This window comes from Mesocricetus auratus, unplaced genomic scaffold (genome assembly GCF_017639785.1).
Source record: "Mesocricetus auratus isolate SY011 unplaced genomic scaffold, BCM_Maur_2.0 Super-Scaffold_100676, whole genome shotgun sequence".
Classification (NCBI taxonomy): Eukaryota; Metazoa; Chordata; class Mammalia; order Rodentia; family Cricetidae; genus Mesocricetus; species Mesocricetus auratus.
Window position 1 is genome coordinate 147,622,178 of NW_024429266.1, and position 21,216 is coordinate 147,643,393.

General features: G+C 49.7%; 1 protein-coding gene across 1 annotated transcript in view; it reads left to right on the forward strand.

The window, feature by feature from the left end:
- The window catches only part of Add2 (adducin 2), a 97,366-nt gene that overhangs the window by 62,292 nt on the left and 13,858 nt on the right, over nt 1-21,216 (forward strand). Inside the window, exons 5-13 of the mRNA XM_013114206.3 lie at nt 3,182-3,333; nt 3,743-3,823; nt 6,797-6,946; nt 8,774-8,917; nt 11,222-11,320; nt 15,690-15,866; nt 17,814-18,071; nt 19,031-19,150; nt 19,536-19,625. Coding sequence (XP_012969660.1) covers nt 3,182-3,333; nt 3,743-3,823; nt 6,797-6,946; nt 8,774-8,917; nt 11,222-11,320; nt 15,690-15,866; nt 17,814-18,071; nt 19,031-19,150; nt 19,536-19,625 — 1,271 coding nt within the window. The remainder of the gene's footprint in view (nt 1-3,181; nt 3,334-3,742; nt 3,824-6,796; nt 6,947-8,773; nt 8,918-11,221; nt 11,321-15,689; nt 15,867-17,813; nt 18,072-19,030; nt 19,151-19,535; nt 19,626-21,216) is intronic.

A 21,216-nucleotide genomic window follows, 5' to 3' on the forward strand; every position in this document is an offset into this window, starting at 1 on the left:
CAAACCAGGAAGACTCCACCTCTCTCCTTCCCTGCTGGAGCTTAAATAAGGCAGGAATATCGCCCTTGAAGGTTTCCAGCTCACTTGCAAAGTCATCCAGAGCTGGAACATTTTCAGAGATTATTGACATTTACCTCCATCAGTTTCATCTGGAGCTTTGAATTTTTATTTTGCTGCTGTGCCATTCAATTTGGGTCATATATTTTATATGAAGTTATCGATTTCGATGGATTACCTTTAAAACCCCGTGGCTCACAATATTCTTTTCATTGTATTGAGATGGCACCTGGCTGGCTTCTGCTTCAGTGTGTTCTCGGTTTGCCTGTTGAGCAGCTCACATCTGTTTACTCCCAGGTCCACAAATCCTTGGAATTACTTATCGGTCCTGAAATTGTTCCTGATTTCTAATTTCTTTTTCAACAACAGGGATCAAACCTAGAGCTTTGTACACTCTAGACAAGCCCTGCACCACCAAGCTGTGTCCCAGCTGTTTGTGGAGGAGAGAGAGAGCAGAATCTAGTCACACAGCTCTGATTGGTCAAGAACTTTCAGTCCTCTTGCCTTCCCTCGCAAGTACTGGGATTACAGATGGACATTACCACAGCTGGCACATCACCACATCTGGCACACTTTAGTTTTGTTCTTACTAGTTTTCATAACATTTCTGTCCTAGCTTCCTTTATCATGCTGTGATAAACGTCATAGCCAAAAGCATTGGAGAGGAGAGGCTTTATTTGACTTACATGTTAGTTCATCATTGAAAGGCAGGAACTCAAGCAGGGCAAGAATCTGGAGACACAACCTGAAGCAGAGGCCATGAAGGGATACTGCTTACTGGCTTGCTCCCCAGGACTTGTTCAGTCTGCTTTCTTATACAACACAGGACCACCAGCCTATGGATGGCATCACCCACAATGGGCTGGGCTCTACCACATCAATTATTAGCAAGAAAATGTGCATACAGCCTTGCCTGCCAGCCAGTCTGATGGACACAATTCCCCAGATAAGATTCCCTCTTCCTAGATATGTCTAGTTTTTTAATCTGGCAGACAAGAGCTAACTAGAACCTTTTCTATGGATGCTTTTGTCCTTTTTGATAAAATAAAATGAATTAGGTACATTTTCATATTTAGCTCAGTGCTGAAGACACTTGAGGCTGTGAACTTCTGAGCATTTTTTGGCCTCGTGCAATGGGCAGTTTGCAGCTGCTGCCTTGGTCCTGCTCATGTTTGATAGTGCTGGCATTGCACCACGGCTGCACACGACAAGCACATGCTGAGCAGCAGCCCCAGTTGACCTGATTTCTATTCCATGAGCTGTCTTTTCTCATTGCTAAGCAATTGATGCTTGCTCCTCATAGATCTGTTAATGTCAGTCTTCATTGAATTAGAAAACATGTCCTGCTTAAGTTCCACATCAAGGATTTAGTGAGAGCTTTTTGCAACCTAATATAATTATTTTTAAATGATCTCTGGTTAAGGACAATCTCCAGGACACTCTATTTAATCTACATTTCCATTTTCATTAGATTTTGTCAAAAGTGAAGGTCGGTCCATCCATTTCATTACTGTTCATTTCTCCTTGTACTCAGGATGTGTTTTACTTCATGTTTTGTTTGTTCTGAGATGGTGTCTCATCAGGTAGCCCAGGCTAGCCTTGATTCTCCCACCTCAACATCCTGAGTTCTGGAATTACAGACGTGTGCCACCATACCCAACCAATCTTGACAAAATAACACTCAGAGTATAAACATCCAATGTCGCTGTAATTTCACTGTATAACCTTACTCCATATAAAATGACCTGAAAATGGTTGTCTTTTTATCCAACAAAAGATTATTTTTTCAAACTTCCAGTTTGATAATAATAATATGACCTTTAAAATTTTGATTTAGCCAGTGCATTTTTAAAAAGAAAATGTGATGTGTATTCACACGCACATGTGTGTGTGTGATCACAATGTGTATGTATTCATTTGTGTGTGTGTGTGCGTGCGTGCGTGCGTGCGTGCGTGCGTGTGTGTGTGTGTGTGTGTGTGTGTGTGTGTACACCTGACCTAGATGCTGGGAACTGAGCTCTAGTCCCTGCAAGAGCAATGTGATTTCAGCAGCTGATCTCTCCAGCTCCTTAACTTGTTTGCCTTCTCTGCTCCCCTGAAGCTCACGGACAGTGACTGTCAGGGTTAAGGTGACAGACTGGCCATCAGCTCCTACATCTGAGGTGCTCTGGGAACTAGATTTCTAACTCCCCTGGGCCCATTTCCAAGTCTCTCAGCCTTTCCCTCAAATTCCTAGAAAAAAGCAACATAAGACCACATGCTGTGTATGACCTGTCCTAACAGAAACAGATGCCGCTCTCTACAGCCAGGGCTGGGTCTGTGGCTGTCAAATATGACTGGCGGTAAAGTTGGGGAAATTTCTTCCTGGCTGATTGGCTTTCTATGTGCCCTGTTTCCAAGCCACAGAATAAGTTCTATTGCAGGGTCACTTAAAACACAGTTACAGCCTTCTGAACAGCACCTTCTCCCCTAAAGCTAATGCCACAACTGTGCACATTCCTACTCAGAAACTTTGTCCTGCACTTACCCAATGCCCCTATTTAGGATTTATGGCAGCCTTGAAATTCCAGGAACACTTTATTCATGGCTTTGTGCCTTGATATGGCTTTGGGTTTTTTATTTGTTTTGTTTTGTTGTTGTTGTTGTTGTTGTTTTTGTTTGTTTCTTTCCTTGAGACAGAGTCTCAGGTTGCCCAGGCTGATCTTAAACTTGCTCTGTAGCCCAGGATAATCTTGAACTTCTTGGTCATCCTGCCTCTACCTCCCAAGCGAATGCCAAGATTACAGATATGTATCACCATATTTTATGTAGTGCTAGGGATCAGTCCTAGAGATGGGTACATGACAGGCAAGTACTGTACTGCCTGAGTTGTGTCCTCAGCTCTTGGCATGGCTTTCCTCCAAATGTAACACCAGTTTCACTCAGCTGAGCAGAGGGCTTCATAAGCCACAAATGGCCACTCTACAACCTTCCTCCTCTAGGTGTGAGTCTAGGACTGTGTGGTCCTCGGGCAGGGAGTGTAGCATCAGTCAGTGAGATCTAGAAGGGCAAAGGACAAGTGCCATGTTGGCTGGTAGGGACTCCTGTCCTCAGGGAGATGTGCTGTCACCTCCCATCCCTGCAGACTTCTCCATGATGACACCCATCAATGACCTCCACACTGCTGACTCCCTGAACCTGGCCAAGGGGGAGAGGCTCATGCGGTGTAAGATCAGCAGTGTCTACCGTCTCCTGGACCTCTATGGCTGGGCGCAGCTCAGCGACACCTATGTCACGGTGAGGAGCAGGCACCCTCTGCCCAGCCCCCAGCCCCCTTTCCCCACAAAACCTGAAAGGAAGACCCCTGACCCCCAACATGACCAAGTACTGTTAGGGCATCTTGGATAAAATCTACTCACCTCTTCCAAGATTGCTAACCATTATGATCAACAGAATAAACAACTTCCCAGTGGGCATCTCTTTGGATGGGAATCAGCCCCTGTATCCAGGCTGTCCCTAATTTTTGTGAGCTCCATTTCCACAGTTTAAACAAACATTGAACCTCTTCATCTCTCAGTGGAGGAGGGTTCACTGGAAAAAGCCTTGGCACAGTGAGTGCAGGGAGATAGGGATTTAAACAGTGTCCCTAGAAGTATCTCTTCTTTCTCTCTGCTTGGCCCTGAGTTTCTTATCTGTCTTCCCCCAGATGAGAGTGAGCAAGGAGCAGGACCACTTCCTGATCAGCCCCAAGGGAGTCTCCTGCAGTGAGGTCACAGCATCTAGCCTGGTAAGTACTGGCCAGCATCTCAGTACTGACCCTTACTAAGGTGACAGTATCCATGTGACCCTGGAGAGACAGGTTCACTTCCAAATCAGAGCCTACTGCCCAGTTCCTTGTGGGACTCACGTGCTCCCTGGTCAGAGAAGATGCATAGACACGGTGGGTACCTCAGGCATGTAACCAGAGTGCAGGCAGCAACCACAGTGGGAAGGAGGAGGGAATGGGAGGTGACTTGGAGTCCTGGGAAGATTCCTGGGTTGAGTTTAGACCACGCGTAGTAAGGAAAGCTTCCTTGGACGGGAACACATTGGAGCTGGAGAGCAAGAGAGTTGCAAGTCTAGCTCGGCATTTGGAATCTGGAGGTTTCCTTTGTTCACAGATTGTCCTGACAGAGGTGTGGAGACCAGTAGACATCAGGACAAATGCTCAGTGTTCTTTCTGTGATCTGTGAAAGAAATTCTGGGCTTTCATGCATAGAGGGCTGGCAGCTGGGACACAGGATGAGGAGCTGGAAGGGGGGGATGACTACAGTGACCTGAGGCAGAGGCAGTTGGGATTTGGCTGCAGTAGGTTGAGAAGGGGTCTGGCCCCAAGATGTAGACCTGAGGGGATCACAAACAGAAGGTGATTTGGGGTGTGGGCAGGCTTCTGGGGTCACCAGCAGGAGGTCTGGGGTGTAGACAGTCCATGGTTGACTGTGTGGATGTACAGCTCACGTCCTTCAAAGGGATGTGCTTGATGAGGAAGAAAGGAGGAGGTGAAATCCCCTGAACTTCGCTCCCCACAGTCGGCTTCTCCTGTAAATTTGCACAGCAGCTGAGTCCAAAGCCAGCCTGTGCCTCTGAGGCAGCCCTCAGAGTTCCTGCTTTCTCATCTAGATGGAGGCACCAGCTGGATTGCTGACTATCCTATTAGGTTGTGGAGGTTCCTGAGTGGCACAAGTCAAGGGTCTAACAATGAGATAGGGTCCACATGAGCCAGAGAGGGGCCTTCCCAGAGAGGGGAGTCTGGCTGGGCCACTTGGAGGAACTGGAGAATTGTACTGAGCCCATTCATGAGCTGGAGCTGATGACACTCCCAGCCAGTGTAAGGCCACTCCAAAGCCAGGTTCATTTAGTAAAACTCACTCCATGGAGAGGTTTGCAGCAGGGGTCTGTTGGATGCTGCTCCTGTGCAGCTAAGCACATGGTACCAATAGTGTGCTGTTTCCACACCAAGATGTCACTGTCCTTTGACCACCCCCTTTTGTCTGTGTGTAGCATGAATAATAAAAACCCAAAGTCAGATAATGCTGAGTGGTCAGTGAAGTAAAGGAGCCAGCCACAAGAGAGACCTCTTACCTCCACCAAGGCTCATACCAAAGGGGCAATCCTGTCCCTGGGAATCCTCAGACTGAATGCTCCAAGTTCCTGTCTCCACCTTCCTAATACTCCTCTCTCTGCCCAGCCATATCACTCCTGTCTCCACCTCCCTAGTGCTAGGATTAAAGGCATGTCATCCCAAGTCCTGGGATCAAACGTGTGAGCTCTGTTTCTCTTTTAGACAGATTCAATCTTGTGTAACCCAGGGTAGCCTTGAACTCACAGAGATCCCTCTGCCTCTGTCTCTAGAGTGCTGGGATTAAAGGTGTGTGCCACCACAGCCTGGCTAGTGGCTTAGCTCTGTACTCGGATCTTCAAGCAAGCTTTATCTATTAAAACACAAACAAATATCACTACATCTGTGAGTTTTGGGGGATAGGGTGAGGGGTCATTTGTGGAACTGCCCGCATGTTAGACTTGGGATGTCATTGGTGCTTCTGTCTTAAGGGCCAAAGTTACAGTGGTTTGGGGGAGGGGAGTGTTCCAAGACAAGGGTCTCTACCTAATAGCCCTTGCTGTCCTGAAAATAGCTCCGTTAGACCAGGCTGGCTTTGAATTCACAGAGATCCACCTGCCTCTGCCTCCTGAGTACTGGGATTGAAGGTATGTGCCACCACTGCCTGGTGATTTTTTTTAAAGAAACTAAAATCTAGCGTGTTAGTGTGAAAGGTGTAATTGTAGTCATGTGAGCTTAGGGACAGACTGTATGCCCACTAAAGTGTTAGGACAGCATTTTTCAATCTGTGGGTCATGGCCCCTTTGGGGGTCACATAGCAGGTATCCTGCATATCATATATTTACATTATAATTCATAACAGTAGCAAAATTACAGTTATAAAGTAGCAACAAAATAATTTTATGGTTGGGGGTCATCACAACATGAGGGACTGTATTAAAGGGTCACAGCATTAGGAAGGCTGAGAACCACTGTGTTAGGAGGACCTGGCCTCAGAATTTGGGTTTGTTTTAGGTGATTTGGGTCTTTGAGAGATGGGCCTTGCAGTGTGTGTGTGTGGGGGGCACTTCAAGAATGAAACAACCTTGTTTATCAGTCACAAAAAGCCCTTCCTGATGTCGGTGCTTTGTGAATCCATTTGTTAAGTAGGAACACCGTGGTCAGCCATAAGCATTATTCAGTGTGTATGTGTGTGTATGTGTGTGGGGGGGGGGTTAGTCAAGCCAACTGCTAGTCTCTTGGAGTAGAGAGCAGGCTAAGAAAGTGACTTCCTCCCATTGGTCCCTTAAAATGCTTCCCTTTTCTGGAGGAGTCTATCACTGACTTCCTTCTAGCTTGTTACTCAGAGTGGAGTTTGGGGTCACAGCCTAGACATCATTAGGAAAATGCTAAGTGAGTGTTGTTTGGAGTCTGTTTGGCAGCTCCTGAAGCATGCATGATGAAGTCTGAGAAACTGCCTCACCCCTTTCCCTGCAGAATCTCTGCCACCTGTCACCCCTTAAGACTCACTGCAGGCAGGACTCCGTGCTGCTGTCCCCCAACACCAAGGCCAGCACCTCCTGCCATCTGGAGAGGTGGACATGGGCAGGTGACACAGGGGCCGCGTGTGGATGAGGACAGGGGCGCTGCTGCCTGCCGCTCTGAGTCTCTTCTCTTCTTTAGATCAAGGTGAACATTCTGGGAGAGGTGGTGGAGAAGGGCAGCAGTTGCTTCCCAGTGGACACCACGGGCTTCAGTCTGCACTCAGCCATCTATGCCGCCAGGCCCGATGTACGGTGCGCCATCCACCTGCACACCCCTGCCACAGCCGCGGTGAGTAAGGCCTCCCAGCCCCCCACCCCAGCTCCACCTAATGCCAGACTCTCTGTGACAGCCAACGCCCCGCCCCAGGAGATATCATCTTGGGTATAGCAATGTCATCGTTTAAAAATTTCTGCAAAGGGGGCAGAGAGATGGCTCAGCGGTCAAGAGCACTGGCTGTTCTTCCCGGGGACCTTGGTTCCATTCTCAGCACCCGCATGGCCGCTAACAACCATCTGTAACCCTAGACCCAGGGAATTCAACACCCTCCGTTCTGGCCTTGAAGGCACCACAAGCACGTGAGGCACAGACAGACATGAAAGCAAAACGCCTATACACATAAAATAAACAATAAAATGATAAAAAAAATAAAGACCCTGGAAAAGTCTGGAACTCAGGCCAAGAGAACGAACCCTCAGTGTAGGACTCTTTTTTCCAGCCTTCCTTTCGATTACCAGGGTCTTGGTAAATGGAGAAGGTGAGGAAGTGCATTTCACGGACTCTCCCATCCTGCTGTAGCCGCAGCTGGGAACTCAGCCAGGCGACTGCACCTCTTGCGTGTCTACTCAAGTCAATGTTGTCCGGCTTCGTGCTGCCCTTTCCCCACGTGACTCAGACCTTCAGAGGGAAGGCCTTGGCACAGAACAACAAGCTGGTGGAAACTGGGCCTGCAGGCCCAGTTCAAGGCAGCCGAGTCTGGGGGAGGGTCCAGTAACCCTGGGGAGAGAAGAGGGAGCGATCCAATCACAGGTAGTACTGAGGCCATCTCTCCTCGTGTATGGAAGACACTGCAGTGTCTCTGGGAGAAAAGGCAGGCACTGGGCAGTGCCCTGGCCCTGAGCCTCTCCCGCTGACACCAGACCACATACCTGTATGACAGAGCACATGGCACCAGCCTGTTGATTTCTAAGGGAAGCACAGGGCATAGACCTCCCAGAATCAGGACCAAGACTCAATGATGTATGTGTGCTGAGGCTCTCTGCAGTCTGGGGCTGATTTGTGGTAGTGGGGCAAGATATTAGGCTCCTCTGCACCTCACATGTTACTTGCTTTCAATAGGAGATGGGGTAGGAGACTATTGATTTGCTTTTCTGGTATTTAGATAACACACCATGACCAGAATCAACAGGGAGGAACAGATTTGTAATCTATCATGCAGGGAAGTCAGACAGGAGCCCAAGGCAGGAACCTAGAGGCAGGAACTGGCACAGGGGCTGTGGAGGAGCTCCACTTACTAGATTGCTCACATGGCTTGCCCAGCCTGCCTTCTATGGCACCCAGGGCCACCTACCCAGAGGCGGCACCACCCACAGTGAGCTGGGTCCTCCTACATCAATCACCAATCAAGAAATGGCCCACAGGCTTGTCCCAAAGCCAGTCTGGTAGGAGAATTTTCTCAATTGGTGTTCCCACTTCTAAAATGGCTCCGGCTTGTGTTAAGAGTTGACATAAACTAGCCAGCACAGGAACCAACCCAGGTTTTAGCCCAGGATCCTTGCACTCATGCTACCCCAGGTCCACTCTATGGGGAAAAACATTTCTGCCCCTCTGCCTCCTCCCAGAGTCACAGACAAGGACAGAGCTTGGAATGGGCAGCAGGGGCCTCCTTGGGCATGCTTGCCCAGCAGTCCTCAGAGCTGCTGGCGTGATGTGCAAGTGTGATGGGGCCCTTAGAGCCCTCCCCGCGAATGTGGGCCTGGTAGAGTGCATGGCTTCCTCCTGTGACATCCCACACTCCCTGGCTCCAGAGCAGGGCTGGACTGCTGTGCCTGAGAAGAGAGGGCAGGCGCACTCTGGGACCTGGGCTGCAGGTGCCAGGCAACTATTGCTTCCCTGTAGGTATCAGCTATGAAGTGTGGCCTCCTGCCTGTCTCCCATAATGCCCTGCTGGTGGGGGACATGGCCTACTATGACTTCAATGGGGAAATGGAGCAGGAAGCGGATCGAATCAACTTGCAGAAGTGCCTTGGACCCACCTGCAAGGTTTGTCTCTGGGAGGGGGCTGTGGATTGGTACTGTCAAAAGCTGACGTCACAAGACTGGGGGGACGACTCAAACAGCAAAGCGCTTGCTGTACAAGGACCTGAATCCCATCCCCAATGCCTACATAAAAGCTGGAAGGTGGACCCCTGGGCCTTGTGTGGCCAGTCAGTTTGAATCGGTGAGCTTTGTATTTAACGCAACACCGTGTCTCAGAAATATCAGGTGGAGAAGAATTGGGGAAGATGCACGCACGTGCGCGCACATGCACACACACACACACACACACACACACACACACACACACACACATGACGGGGAGGCGGTGGACAGAGACAGAACAGAGATGGAGAGAGCATTGACATCACAAAAGCAACATGTACTCATTGGAAATATTTGTTTTGTTGTTAATTTCTAAGATTTTTTTAATTTTTTAAATTTTAAATAGCTTGTTTTACATGTCAATCCCAGTTCCCTCTCCCTCCCCTCCTCCCGCACCCCTCCACCTTCCCCCCCCATCCTCCCACCCTATTGCCAATTCCTTCCACATAGGGGATATCTAGAGTCTATCATTTCATTCATTTGTGTGTGTGTGTATGTGTGTGTGCAGTGCATATGGTGGCCAGAAGGGGGCATCAGATCCCCTGGACCTGGAGTTGCAGGTGATGGAAAGTAGCCTGATGTGGGTGCTCTGAACCGAACGTGTGTCCTCTGCAAGAGCAGGAAGCACTCTTAACCACTGAGCCATCTCTCCAGCCTCCAAGTTTTACAGATTATTTTTTTTAAAGCCCACATTGCACTGAGATGTTGGTGCATTCTCTAAGACTGTTGTTCACACATATTTACAAACCTGCAACCAGGAAATCAGTTCTCCTTCTCCTTAGCAACCTACCCTAAAAGCTCTTTTACGGCACTGTTTCCTCCTTCACTCAGCTTATTAAATCATACCTCATTGTGTGAATGGCTGTAATTCACCCGAGCAGTTCTCTGTAGCTGAACCTTCAGAGGATGCTTTCCACCCTACGTCCCAGGTTCCTCTTAGTAGAAACCCCAGGAGGAAACCCTTCCAGCTAATCCTCTGGGCTTGAAGAGGCTCTCTTAGACATTTCTAGGGGACACACCTTGTAAGTCGGACTTCATATTGCCCCATTGCTTCCCACAAAGGCTGTCCCTTCTGCCCCCTTCCTCATGTCTAGTAGATGGGCTATTTCTCTACAGCTCCCCAAAGCTGGGCACTCTATTAATTCGTCAGTTAGTTCCATCTATTAATTACCAACTGGATAGAAGAGAGCAGAAGGGCATTGTTGCCTGGCTGAAGTCTAAAGCACTGTCTTCTACCAGTGCAGAGTCGGGTTACCATTTCAAACCCGTAAAGAGCTTTGAGACCTCCTGAGCTGGCAGCAGCATCACTCCTTCTAAGTTCCTACCTCTCCATCTCTACCTTGGGGGAGGAGTCCTGCTGCTCTCCCCCAGCAGCCCCAGGGTGTCCTCAGCAGTGTGTGGGCTGTAGTAATCTAAGAGAGGATGTTCCTGGTGTGTCTGTTTATGAGCTTGAGCCCTGAGCTCCTTCTAAGTCTCCACACTCTTCTAAGAACTCCAGCTACTCTTAGCAAGAGGCTGGGATGCTCTGAGCCCTGAGGCTCAGCCCTTGGCAGAGACAGACTGAATGCAGATCTTTGCCACCACTCCCAAAATGCCTGGGTTCAAGGTTGTCATGGATAAAACCAACCATGAGTACTTCCTTCAGGGAAGCAAGGAGAACTTGACCCTGGGGGAGTCTTGATCTTTATCCTAACATATTTCTGATCCCTTCACTCCCTTTACTCACGGTCCCTGCCAAAGCAGAAACTGTTCCACCGGTGAGAACCCCGGGTTCTTGTCCAGATCCTGCCTCCAGTTAGCCAGCAGACCTTCCCCTTCCCCGAACTTCTCTTTCCTCATTTGAAAAACTGATTTGAAGTAAATCGTAGATGTCGAGCAAAGTCTGAGCTGAAAGTCTCTTAGGAGTGAAGCTTTTTTATTTTTAAGGTTGATTTTATTATACATTTTATTTACTCATTTAGTCTGTGTGCATGGGGCATTGGGGAAGGGGGTTGGTTCACGCCGCCCGCCACGGCTCCCACAGAATCCAGAGGATGATCTGCAAGAGTCTATTCTCTCCTTTCGACAGATGGATCCCAGGGATTGAAGGAAGGTTTTCAGACTTGATAAGGGTGCCTTTTCCCCACTGAGTCATCTTGCTGCCTGGGGGCAGGGAAGGGGAGTGTTCAAAGGCTTTGGCTTAACAGACTCTTTCCTCCTTCACAGATCCTGGTGCTGAGAAACCATGGCATGGTTGCTCTGGGTGACACCGTGGAGGAGGCTTTCTATAAGGTCTTCCACCTGCAGGCTGCGTGTGAGGTACAGGTACGCACGGTACTCTGGGAAGCAAGCTCAGGAGCTGACTTTGATGGGGTCCCTGAGAACTGTGAGCCCTCTAGCTGCCAGCTGGGGTCCTGAGAGCCTAACTTCCTGAAACTCTGCTTTGTCACTCTGCCTGTCACCAGTTTCCTCACGCTCCTGCAGTTTCCTTCGTACAATGGGATGTACATTCTGGAAAAATCCATCACAACATCTGACTTGTACTACTCATATCTAGGAGAGCTGAGGCCAGCATGGGAAAACCATCACAAGGCACACAAAAGCCCTGCCACACCTGTGTCACCTAGTGTGGCTGTTACACCAGCTTGTGCTGGGGACACGGAAAAAAGTTGTTCTTGTTTTGCCAGGGAGTGGGATGGAATGGGGGTGGGCCAGAAATGTGGTCAGGCATAGAAGAAAAGTGGACAGAGACCAATCAGTGTTGTCGCAGAAACCAGAACAGCCCAAAGATACGCAGGGAACCAGCTCATCTCCAGGTCTCCTCACTAGGAAGGGACAGCTAGGCGGAGGTGTCAGTGACCACAGAGCCCCTAGAGCAGAAGACGCTGGTACAGGCAACTCTATGGTACAGGTCAGCCAAGAGCATGCACTCCTTGGTGGACAGGTTGGTGGGCATAGGGGCAGGGCTTACACAGCCTGGATAGACTCGTGACCTGGCTCTCTCAGCTCCATCATCTCCAGCCCTGGCTGTTTATCCTTGGGGCAGAGATGAGCCCTCTGCAAGCCTGCTTTCTTCACGTTGGCATGGGTCAACGTTTGCTGGGAGAAATGACCTCTCCAGGCTAGAAGAGATGGTGACCCTGCTGTTAGGGCTTAGCTGACTGATGCGGAGGCTGCAGTTCCAGGACAAGTCAGTTCTCTGCAAGTCCCACGTGGTACCCTTCTGCCTTATTCTGGCTGGCTTGGCAGAGCAGCACCAAAGGAAGGTTGTCACCTTTCTCAGTGTCACTTGGGGAAAGGTGAGATCAGTGCAGCAGTATGGGGGTTGGAGGAGCCCTGTAGCACCCTAGCAGTGAGATTTATGAATAAATGTTCCAGGGAGTGGAGTGATGATCCCAAGAAACAGCAGTGATCACAAGTAGAGACTATGGGACTCTGGATCCAGGTCATGTCTCTAATGTGGTGCCTTCTCCCTCAGCTAAGAAAGCTGCCCTGTGCTTGGGCTGCTGCCTGGCGTCAGAACGGGCTACACCTCTGCATCAAGGGAAGACAATCTTTCCTCACACTGAACTGTAAAGGGCTCCCTACAGCACCTTTGCAGACCCTCAGGAAAAGCTCTTCTCTGTAAAGACAACCCAGCCCTTTGTATAGATAGAGTTGTGCTGTGTACTCTACCGTTCCACAGAGAAGAGACCTCTCCCAAGTTCAGAGCCAGAAAAGTGGCTCCTGGGCAGTTTAACCTTCTGACCTGCAGACAGACATAGAGCAGAGCTGTTAGTACTGGTCCCTAATAACCTCCTGGCTGCTGTCACTTTCTGTGCAGGACTGGCTTGATGGGCCTTTGTCTGCCCACATCCCTCTGGCAACCAGCCCAGCAAAGTGCCAGTGTCTCTTTGTCAGTTTCAAGGATGGAGAGGCTTCTGGAGGGAGGGAAGGTCTGGATGCAGAAGAGCAAAAGCAAAGGACAGGCACAAGTGAGTGCAGAAGCCACAGCCCAGGGCTGTCGGGACTGCACTCAGGCAGACAGCTCTGGAGCTCTGTGTCCACCACAGGTCCTGCTGCCACTCTCGGTGACCTTGGTGGAGATGAGACCGTGGCTGTGGACGTGTCTGCAGCCCAAGCGCCTGCTTAGCTCTCCTGGGCCCAGTGTTCTCTTTGGTTTGGAGTTCTGGAAAAGTGGGTCATCTCTCACTGAGAGGCAGATGGGAAGCACAGGCAGTTCTTCTCCATCTGCTCCCCATCGCCATGGAAACTGCTGGAGGAAGAGGTGGAAGGAGGCAGCTTGGGCAAGGTTGTGGGTGCTCTCTCCCTCCTTCCTCCTCCATTAACAGCCAGTCCCAGGGGAGGCCGCCTCTCATCCTCCGTTCACTTAGCAACAGCATCCGTGTGGCGCTCCTGAGGCTGCAGAACATTCTAAATACTTTACCAGATTACCTCAAAAGATTCCTCGTGAGGTAGCTAATTGCCGCTTTCAGTTGGCAGAGGTGGAAGCTAAAGCACAAACGTGGTTAATAGCTGCCCAGAGTCACACGGTGAGAAAGTGATGTAACACACCCAGTCAGTGTGGTACCCACTCCCCTGCGAGCACACCCTCACGCTGCCTCTCCAAGGTGGCAGGGCACAGTGGGGACAGTCAAAGACATAGCACAGACGTAGATCTCGAATAAAAAGGCACTGGGACGTGTTGTGGTGCCCTCCCTCCTCTCCCAGGGTGACAGGACTCACCCGAGGGAATCTGATGAACTCACTTCTGAGAAGTAGTGTGGGGTCATCCGTCGGTGCAGGAGAATGCTAGATACTCCGGGTGCTGTCTAGATGCTTGGAGCTCATGTGTCTGCGTTTGTCAAAACAAACATCACCAAAACCACAACCCAGACTCCCAACCCATCCGGAAACACCAGACACTGCAGGTTAGGTCATCAGAGTGGCAGTTACAGTAAGTGAGCTTGTGTGGGGACAGTCTTCTCAGATGTGAGTGTGTTAGCACACTGCTGTAGTGGCACGGCTTAGATGTTCCTCTTCCTCGCCGAAAGTCAAACCTGACTGAGAACATCCGAGTGGCAGGGATACAGGCTGCAGTAGACTGTACTGCTAGATAAGCATGGGATAGGGAAAGATGGAGGCTGGTTAAATGCATGGATGCTTTTAAGATCATTCTAAATTGCCTGCTCTGTACCCATACCTCTACCCTAGTAGTTAAGTAAGTTGCCTGGACCCACTTGCACTGTCCCCTCCCCAGTGGGGCAAGCTCTTCAACCTGAGGAGAAGCCGTCTGATGCTGCAACACACCTGGCTATGCACCACACCCCGTGACTGATCACCCCAGCATGGGCATATGGGCATACATGTTGGATAACACGACTGTAGATAATTCTTCTGGCTTCTTCCTATGCCTGGGACATTCTGTAGATCTACAGGCACTGAAGTAGGAGGTCACACTTAAAGGTCATTGGCCTAACAGTCCCCTTATTAATTTCAGGAGAAAGAGAGAGAGAGAGAGAGAGAGAGAGAGAGAGAGAGAGAGAGAGAGAGAGAGAGAGAGAGAACGCTGTGACCAAAGCGACTTGGGGAGGAAAAGTTTATTTCCTCTTACCTTATATTACCTTATAACTCTCAGGTCACACACCATCATCAAGAGACATCAGGCAGGAACTCAAGGCGGGAACCTGGAGACAGGAGCTGAAGCAGAAGCCATGGAAGAGTGATGCTTTGTTCCCCATAGCTTACTAAGCCTGATTTTTTTTATAGCATTCAGGGCCACCAGCCTAGGCCTAGGGTTACCACTGCCCACAATGGGCTGGGCCTCCCAAATCAATCATTAATCAAGAAAATGCACCACAGACTTGCCTATAGCCCAACCTAATTAAGGCATTTCCAAAACTGAGGTACCCTCTTCCAAAATGACTCTGGGTTATATCACATGGACTTGAAACTAACCAACACACACACACACACACACACACACACACACACACACGCGGAAAAATAAAGGGAATAAGATAATGACACTGCCATTCAGGTTTAACAAGTACTTATGGCCATTTGCTTCAGATACTTTCCTATTGAAGAGATAAAATATTACAGACAATGATTGAAGATCCAGAGTGACATGATAGCAGACATCTTTAATCCCAGGTCTTGGTAGGTAGAGGCAGGAAAAGCAGGTGTTCAGGGCCAGCCTAGGCTACATAGAAAGTTCAAGGCCAGCCTGGGCTACATGAGACCTTGTCTATAAAACAATGAATAGTCCCCCTTGGAGCCCTTTCCAGCATCATCTTCCCCAGAGATAATTACAATTCTGCAGTGCATCCTGGGTATGTTTCTTCTTCTCTGAGGCATTACCTCTCAGGTACTGTTTAGTTCTCTGGGGTACTATATCCAAGGTACCATTTTTGGTACCTAAGTGTGCTATGTCCCAGATGCCATTTCAGTCCTCTGTTGTTTCATTCCTGAAGTTTAACACTCGTTACTTCTTCCCCTCTGGGTTCTCTAAGAACTGAGCCCAAGGAGGAATTACTAATACTTCACTCCGTGGCAAGGAGCACATACCCAGCAAGTGTTCATATACTTTCTTCAGGTTCCCTGGGACTTTCTGGATCCTGAATTCTCCTGTGGCCCCACTGTGCCTGGTGTGTACCACAGCAGTTTTAAGGGCTTCATACACCTGTAACTAAGTGCTCTGATCTCTCTGCAGGTGTCAGCTCTGTCCAGTGCTGGAGGAACTGAGAACCTTATCCTCCTGGAGCAAGAGAAACACCGGCCACACGAGTTGGGCTCTGTGCAGTGGGCAGGCAGTACCTTCGGGCCCATGCAGAAGAGCCGGCTTGGAGAGCATGAATTTGAAGCTCTCATGAGGATGCTGGACAACTTGGTGAGTGTCCTGGTGCTGTCCTTCAGACCACTCTTTGGAGGCTGAGCCCATAGAACCAGACAGCTAGGGACATACAAGAACTGTCTCTGTCATGGTTCACTTGGTGAAGGCCTCTGAGTCTGTGTTCACTTGAACAAGAATTTTCTCCATTGCTCGCCTTCCCTCCCTCTGTTAAGTGCTGGAGACATCCCATGTCTGTCTGTGTTCTCCATGGAAAGTAGCAGTTCAGCCAAGTCAGAGTGCCTCTCCTCATAGCCACAACCCACCACGATCATCCTCAGAGCCATTAGCCCATGCCTCCTCTGGAGTTGATCCTGCTCCACCCCTCATGCTAGAGCTTTAATACCCAAAGCCCACCATGCAGCCAGCTTCCTTAGCCCAAGAAGTAACTACTTAATTTTGTTGCAGTGAATAAATGAACCAGTTCCATAAGGAATTAAATGGGATGGTTCATTGAAGGGTACAAGCTGACAGCATGCCCCTTCTAGGAGCTGATGAATGGGTTGATGGTATGGAAAATCAGAGGAGACACTTCAGGCACAAGAGGGAGGGGTACAGTGGGGAGCTGGGACTGTTCAGAGGGGTGAGAAGTGAAACCTATCTTCAGAACATTCCTGTTGGCTCGCCTTCCTCACCCTCAAGGCCATGTGACTTTATCATGTCAAGGTCATTGCAATCATTAATACTTTCCCTCCAAGTTCACCCAGTTGCTAGGCTGACCACGGGGCGGGGGGGGGGGGCTTTATAATGACGAAGAATACCTTTCGTGGTGAGATGGGAACTCCTGGAAATATCTGTGTGCTGAATCATTGCCCCTAAACGAAGCACCAGGACCGTGTGGCTGACTTCCTACAGGAACCCTTGCAAAGCTTTGAGAAGGAGAAGATTCCATTTAAAGTTTCAGAGAGGAGAGAAAGGAAGGTTCTAACAAAAATCAGATAGATTTCACTATGAATGTTGATGAGAGGTTCTGGGAATGAATGAAGAGCTTCAAGCAGCTTGTTATTTACTATCATAACTGTTTTGACAGTATTTTAAAGTTAATGTTTATGTTAGCATACAAAGTAATGCATTTGCTCATGGCGTCTTCATACATATGAATGCATACATTGCTCTCGTTTCTCCCTCTCACTACCGTCCCCACCCATTGTCCCTCTAGTTGTTCCTCTTCCTTCCCTCGGTCCCACTTCTGCTTTCCTGTGACATATACACACTACTCTCTGTACCTCACTCCCTTAAGGCCTCCTCCTCACTCACGATCCCTTTTCCAGTTATGACCACACACACACACACACACACACACAGACACACACACACACAAATATACACAAGGACACACACACCAAATATGCACAAGGACACACACAAATACACACAAGTACACACATATACATATAATTTTAAGTCTAAGTTATTTTTATCTTAATGCTACATAGCTTGGTATAGAGTGATTGTCTGGTATGGTGTGATATGTTAGGACACAGCATTGCAAAATTATACATTTATTATTAATAATTATTGTTATAGTAGTAGGAAGTAAAGCTACTTACAAATTCATCAAAATCATGAGCATTAATCAAGAGTCTGTGTGTGTGTGTGGTGTGTGTGTGTGTGTATGTGTATACACTGGAGATTAAACGCAGGGTTTCACATATGCCAAGTAAGTATTCTACCATGGAATTATACCCCAGCCCTTTTATTTATGTTTTATTTTGAAGCTGATGATCACTAAGTTACCTATCTGGCCTTGAGCTTGCTAGCTTGCTCTGTAGTCCAGGCAGGCCTTGAACTTGTCATGCTCCTGCCTCAGGTTCTTGAGTGGCTGGGATAACAGGCCCTTCGCAGTTTTAAAGCCCTGCAACCTTAGCCTGGCTTCTAAGTTGTCTGGTGGATATTTGGGGTTGAACTGAGTCCAGATGTGAACCTGGTCTGGTTCTGTCCTCTCAGGGCTACAGAACAGGCTACACATACCGCCACCCCTTTGTCCAAGAGAAAACCAAACACAAAAGCGAAGTGGAGATCCCAGCCACAGTCACTGCCTTTGTGTTCGAGGAGGATGGTGCCCCAGTCCCCGCCCTACGTCAGCATGCGCAGAAACAGCAGAAAGAGAAGACACGCTGGCTTAACACGCCCAACACCTATCTGCGGGTGAACGTGGCCGACGAGGTGCAGAGGAACATGGGCAGTCCCAGGCCCAAGACCACGGTGAGAGGCGGGGTCAGGCTAGCCGGGTGGGATGAGTTGTATTTGAAGGGAAGCAAGTTGTGCACTTTTCTTCCAGGCTCCTGTGGGCTGTGCTCAGGCACCAGAGCCCCTAACACCTCTTTCTTGCCCCCCTGCACTGAGGTTTGGGGTGTGAGGAGCAGGTTTCTCCAGAGGGCAGCAAGACAGGGTTACTTCCATCTGCAGATTCAAGAGAGACTGGGTTCTGTGTTTCACCCCACAACCATGGGGGGGGGCTTTGGGAAACTCCTGGGAGAGGTGTCAGACCCTGGACCCAGGGTCTGACACAAACCCGGGGGAGGAGAGGCTGAGCACGGCTGGCCTTACCTCTCCTTTTTCATCACTCACATAGCCTCTGTTTGATTTTTTCCTTCCTGTTTTTCACAGGTAAGTGTGCTTTTTTGGCATGTACATGGGTGCGCACGTATGTGTCTCAAGGTTGATGTCTGGAATCATCTTCAATAGCTCCTCTATCTTATTCTTTAAGGTTAAGCCTAGAGCTTGATGCTATGGTTAAACTTATTTGCTCTGGGAATCCTGTCTCTGCCTTTCATGGCTGGAGTTACGGGTGGACCACCACACCCGTCCAGGTTCCTGCAGATACAAATGCAGGTCCTTGCGCTTGAATGACAGGCGTTTTAGGCCATCCCTCCAATCCTACTGTGTTTGATTTTTCACTAACAAGAAAGTGGCCACAGCCAGTCAGATGTGAACCCAGTTACCTGGAACTGAAGCCCAGTGGTGGCCTGCCCATGGTTCAGCCACTATTCTCTGATGTTCTTTATGGCCCACTAGCCTTCCTTGACATCTGGGTCATCTATCAATCATCTCGGCTCTGACCCAAAGGGAGAACAACTCTGAGTGGCTTGCCGACCTTCCATGGTGGGTGGGGCCCCCGCTGCCTGTGACCGCCTCCTTACTCACCTGCCCTGTCTTGACAGTGGATGAAAGCTGACGAAGTGGAAAAGTCCAGCAGTGGCATGCCCATACGGATCGAAAACCCAAACCAGTTTGTGCCTCTCTACACTGACCCCCAGGAAGTACTGGACATGAGGAACAAGGTGAGGAAGGAATCTGGGGTCCCAGAAGCACAAGCCGGGGAAACTGGGTTGGGGGAACTCACCAGTACCCCTGATATGACACTGTACCGACTGTATCCTGGACTCAGTGCCTCAGGTCCTGAGATCCTCTGTAACCACTTTACGTAGCGGGACACTTGCTTTCACAGTCGGTGTGTCTGAAAGACATGTCCACAGAGTGGCCTTTTATGAACTCAGAGTGGCTCAGGGTCAGGTATGGTGACAACTCCCAGCACAGGCAGATTGTGTTAGAGCAGAGAGGACAGACTACTGACCATAGAAGACCTTGTCAGACCCGCCCCAGGCCTCACTAGACACCAGAGCACCCCTCCATGCTTTGACGCCTTCTTCTCCCCTTTCCACACAGATTCGAGAACAAAACCGACAAGACATAAAGTCTGCAGGGCCTCAGTCCCAGCTCTTGGCCAGCGTCATCGCCGAGAAGAGCCGGAGCCCGGTACAGCAGAAGCTGCCCCCAACTGAGGGGGAAGCATATCTGTCTCCTGGGGCTGGGCAGTGGGACCCCTGAGTCCTCGGGCCTACTCACCCCATGACCTTAGGTGCCGGGCTCTTGCTGCACAGTGATGGGCCACCACACAGGTGGCTGTGAGGTCAGGGAGGACAATGTTGGCTCACTCCTGGATGCACCAGATAGGGAATAGCAAGTAGCAGCCCATCTGCTCATGGGAAGGCTGCTGGCTGCCACACCTCCCACCACTGGACTTCATGAGGTCCTCTCTCAGTGTCCTTCGGGGTTCTGGTGGTCCTAGTGTTTCTGACCTCTGGGTTTTATGTGGCATCATCTGGCCAGAGCTCCAGGGCGCAGTGAGAGGGGTGTGGATAGGACTGTTGTGCCTATGGGGTGGGGAGGGTAAGGAGTATCCATACAAATCTAGTTAGAGTTAGAAAGCATGAAGTCACTGTCTCTGTGTTTGAGATGGGGTGACGTCTTGTCTAGAGTTTGGCAGCATAGTGGCATTGCAATCCTGCCTGTGCCTCATGGCCGTTTGTGGCTGTTGCAAAATGTGTGACACTTTCCTAGACAGTGACGGGTGGGAAGTCCAGGGCCCTTTGCTCTCTGTAGAGCACGTTAATGGGATGTGAAGGTTGCAGATGAGGCAGAAGGAGGCTATGCATTCACACCTGCCTCCTGACCGTCCCTACTCAGCCAAGTCACGAACTCTGAACACACCATAGGGTCAAGGTTAGAAATGGCCTGTGATCCCAGAGGGGTGAAAGGTCAGCACAGAGCCGGATTGTTCAAAGCAGCTCTGCCCTTCTCAGCAAGGTTCTCATTAGAGTCCCTCCCTGTCCTTGGGGTCTGTCTTAGACTCACTGTTGACTCTGAAACTTGTTGTGATAAGCCTATGGTTGTCTCCCTTATAAGAGAAGCCCATAAGCTGTGACCAGAACCCCTGGTTGCTCTGAGATCACCTCCCCTGAGACTTCACTCTGTGCTCCTCCTCCACAGATAGCAAGCAATGCCTTTGGATAGGCTACAGTGAGGACACTCACTTAGGAAGAGGGCAGTGGGGTCTGTGGTTCAGTCCTCCCCTTGAGCAAGAGGGACCAAATGATGCTTGGAGCTTACAAGTGTCTGGCTAGTCAGATCTCAGATTCAGGGACTCCACCAGGATGCAAAGCAGAAGTTCTGCTAGTGCCCCTGCCAGGGCCTGAGGAACAGGCAGCCGAAGATCCTCGCTGAAGGATCTGGCTCTTGGTCACTATAACTCCAGGACTCACTGCTTGGACTGAGAATGCTGCAGCCCCTGTGTCTTGCTGTTTTAATGCTGTGTACTGTGGCTTGCACTGCTGTTGGGGGACAGGGCGGGGCAGTTGGGGAGGGGCCTGGCATGCTGCTTGCTTTAGCCAATGCTATGCTTGCTAGACTTTGTCTGACTGACTCTGGGCAACCAAATGTATGCACAGTCATGGCTTGGAAGTGTCCATAGATGGGATTGCAATAAAGGTGTGTCTTCTGCTTGGGAGCATCTTTTGATTTCATTTCAAGGGCAAAGGGTGAACCCCTATATTCACCAGGACAGTTT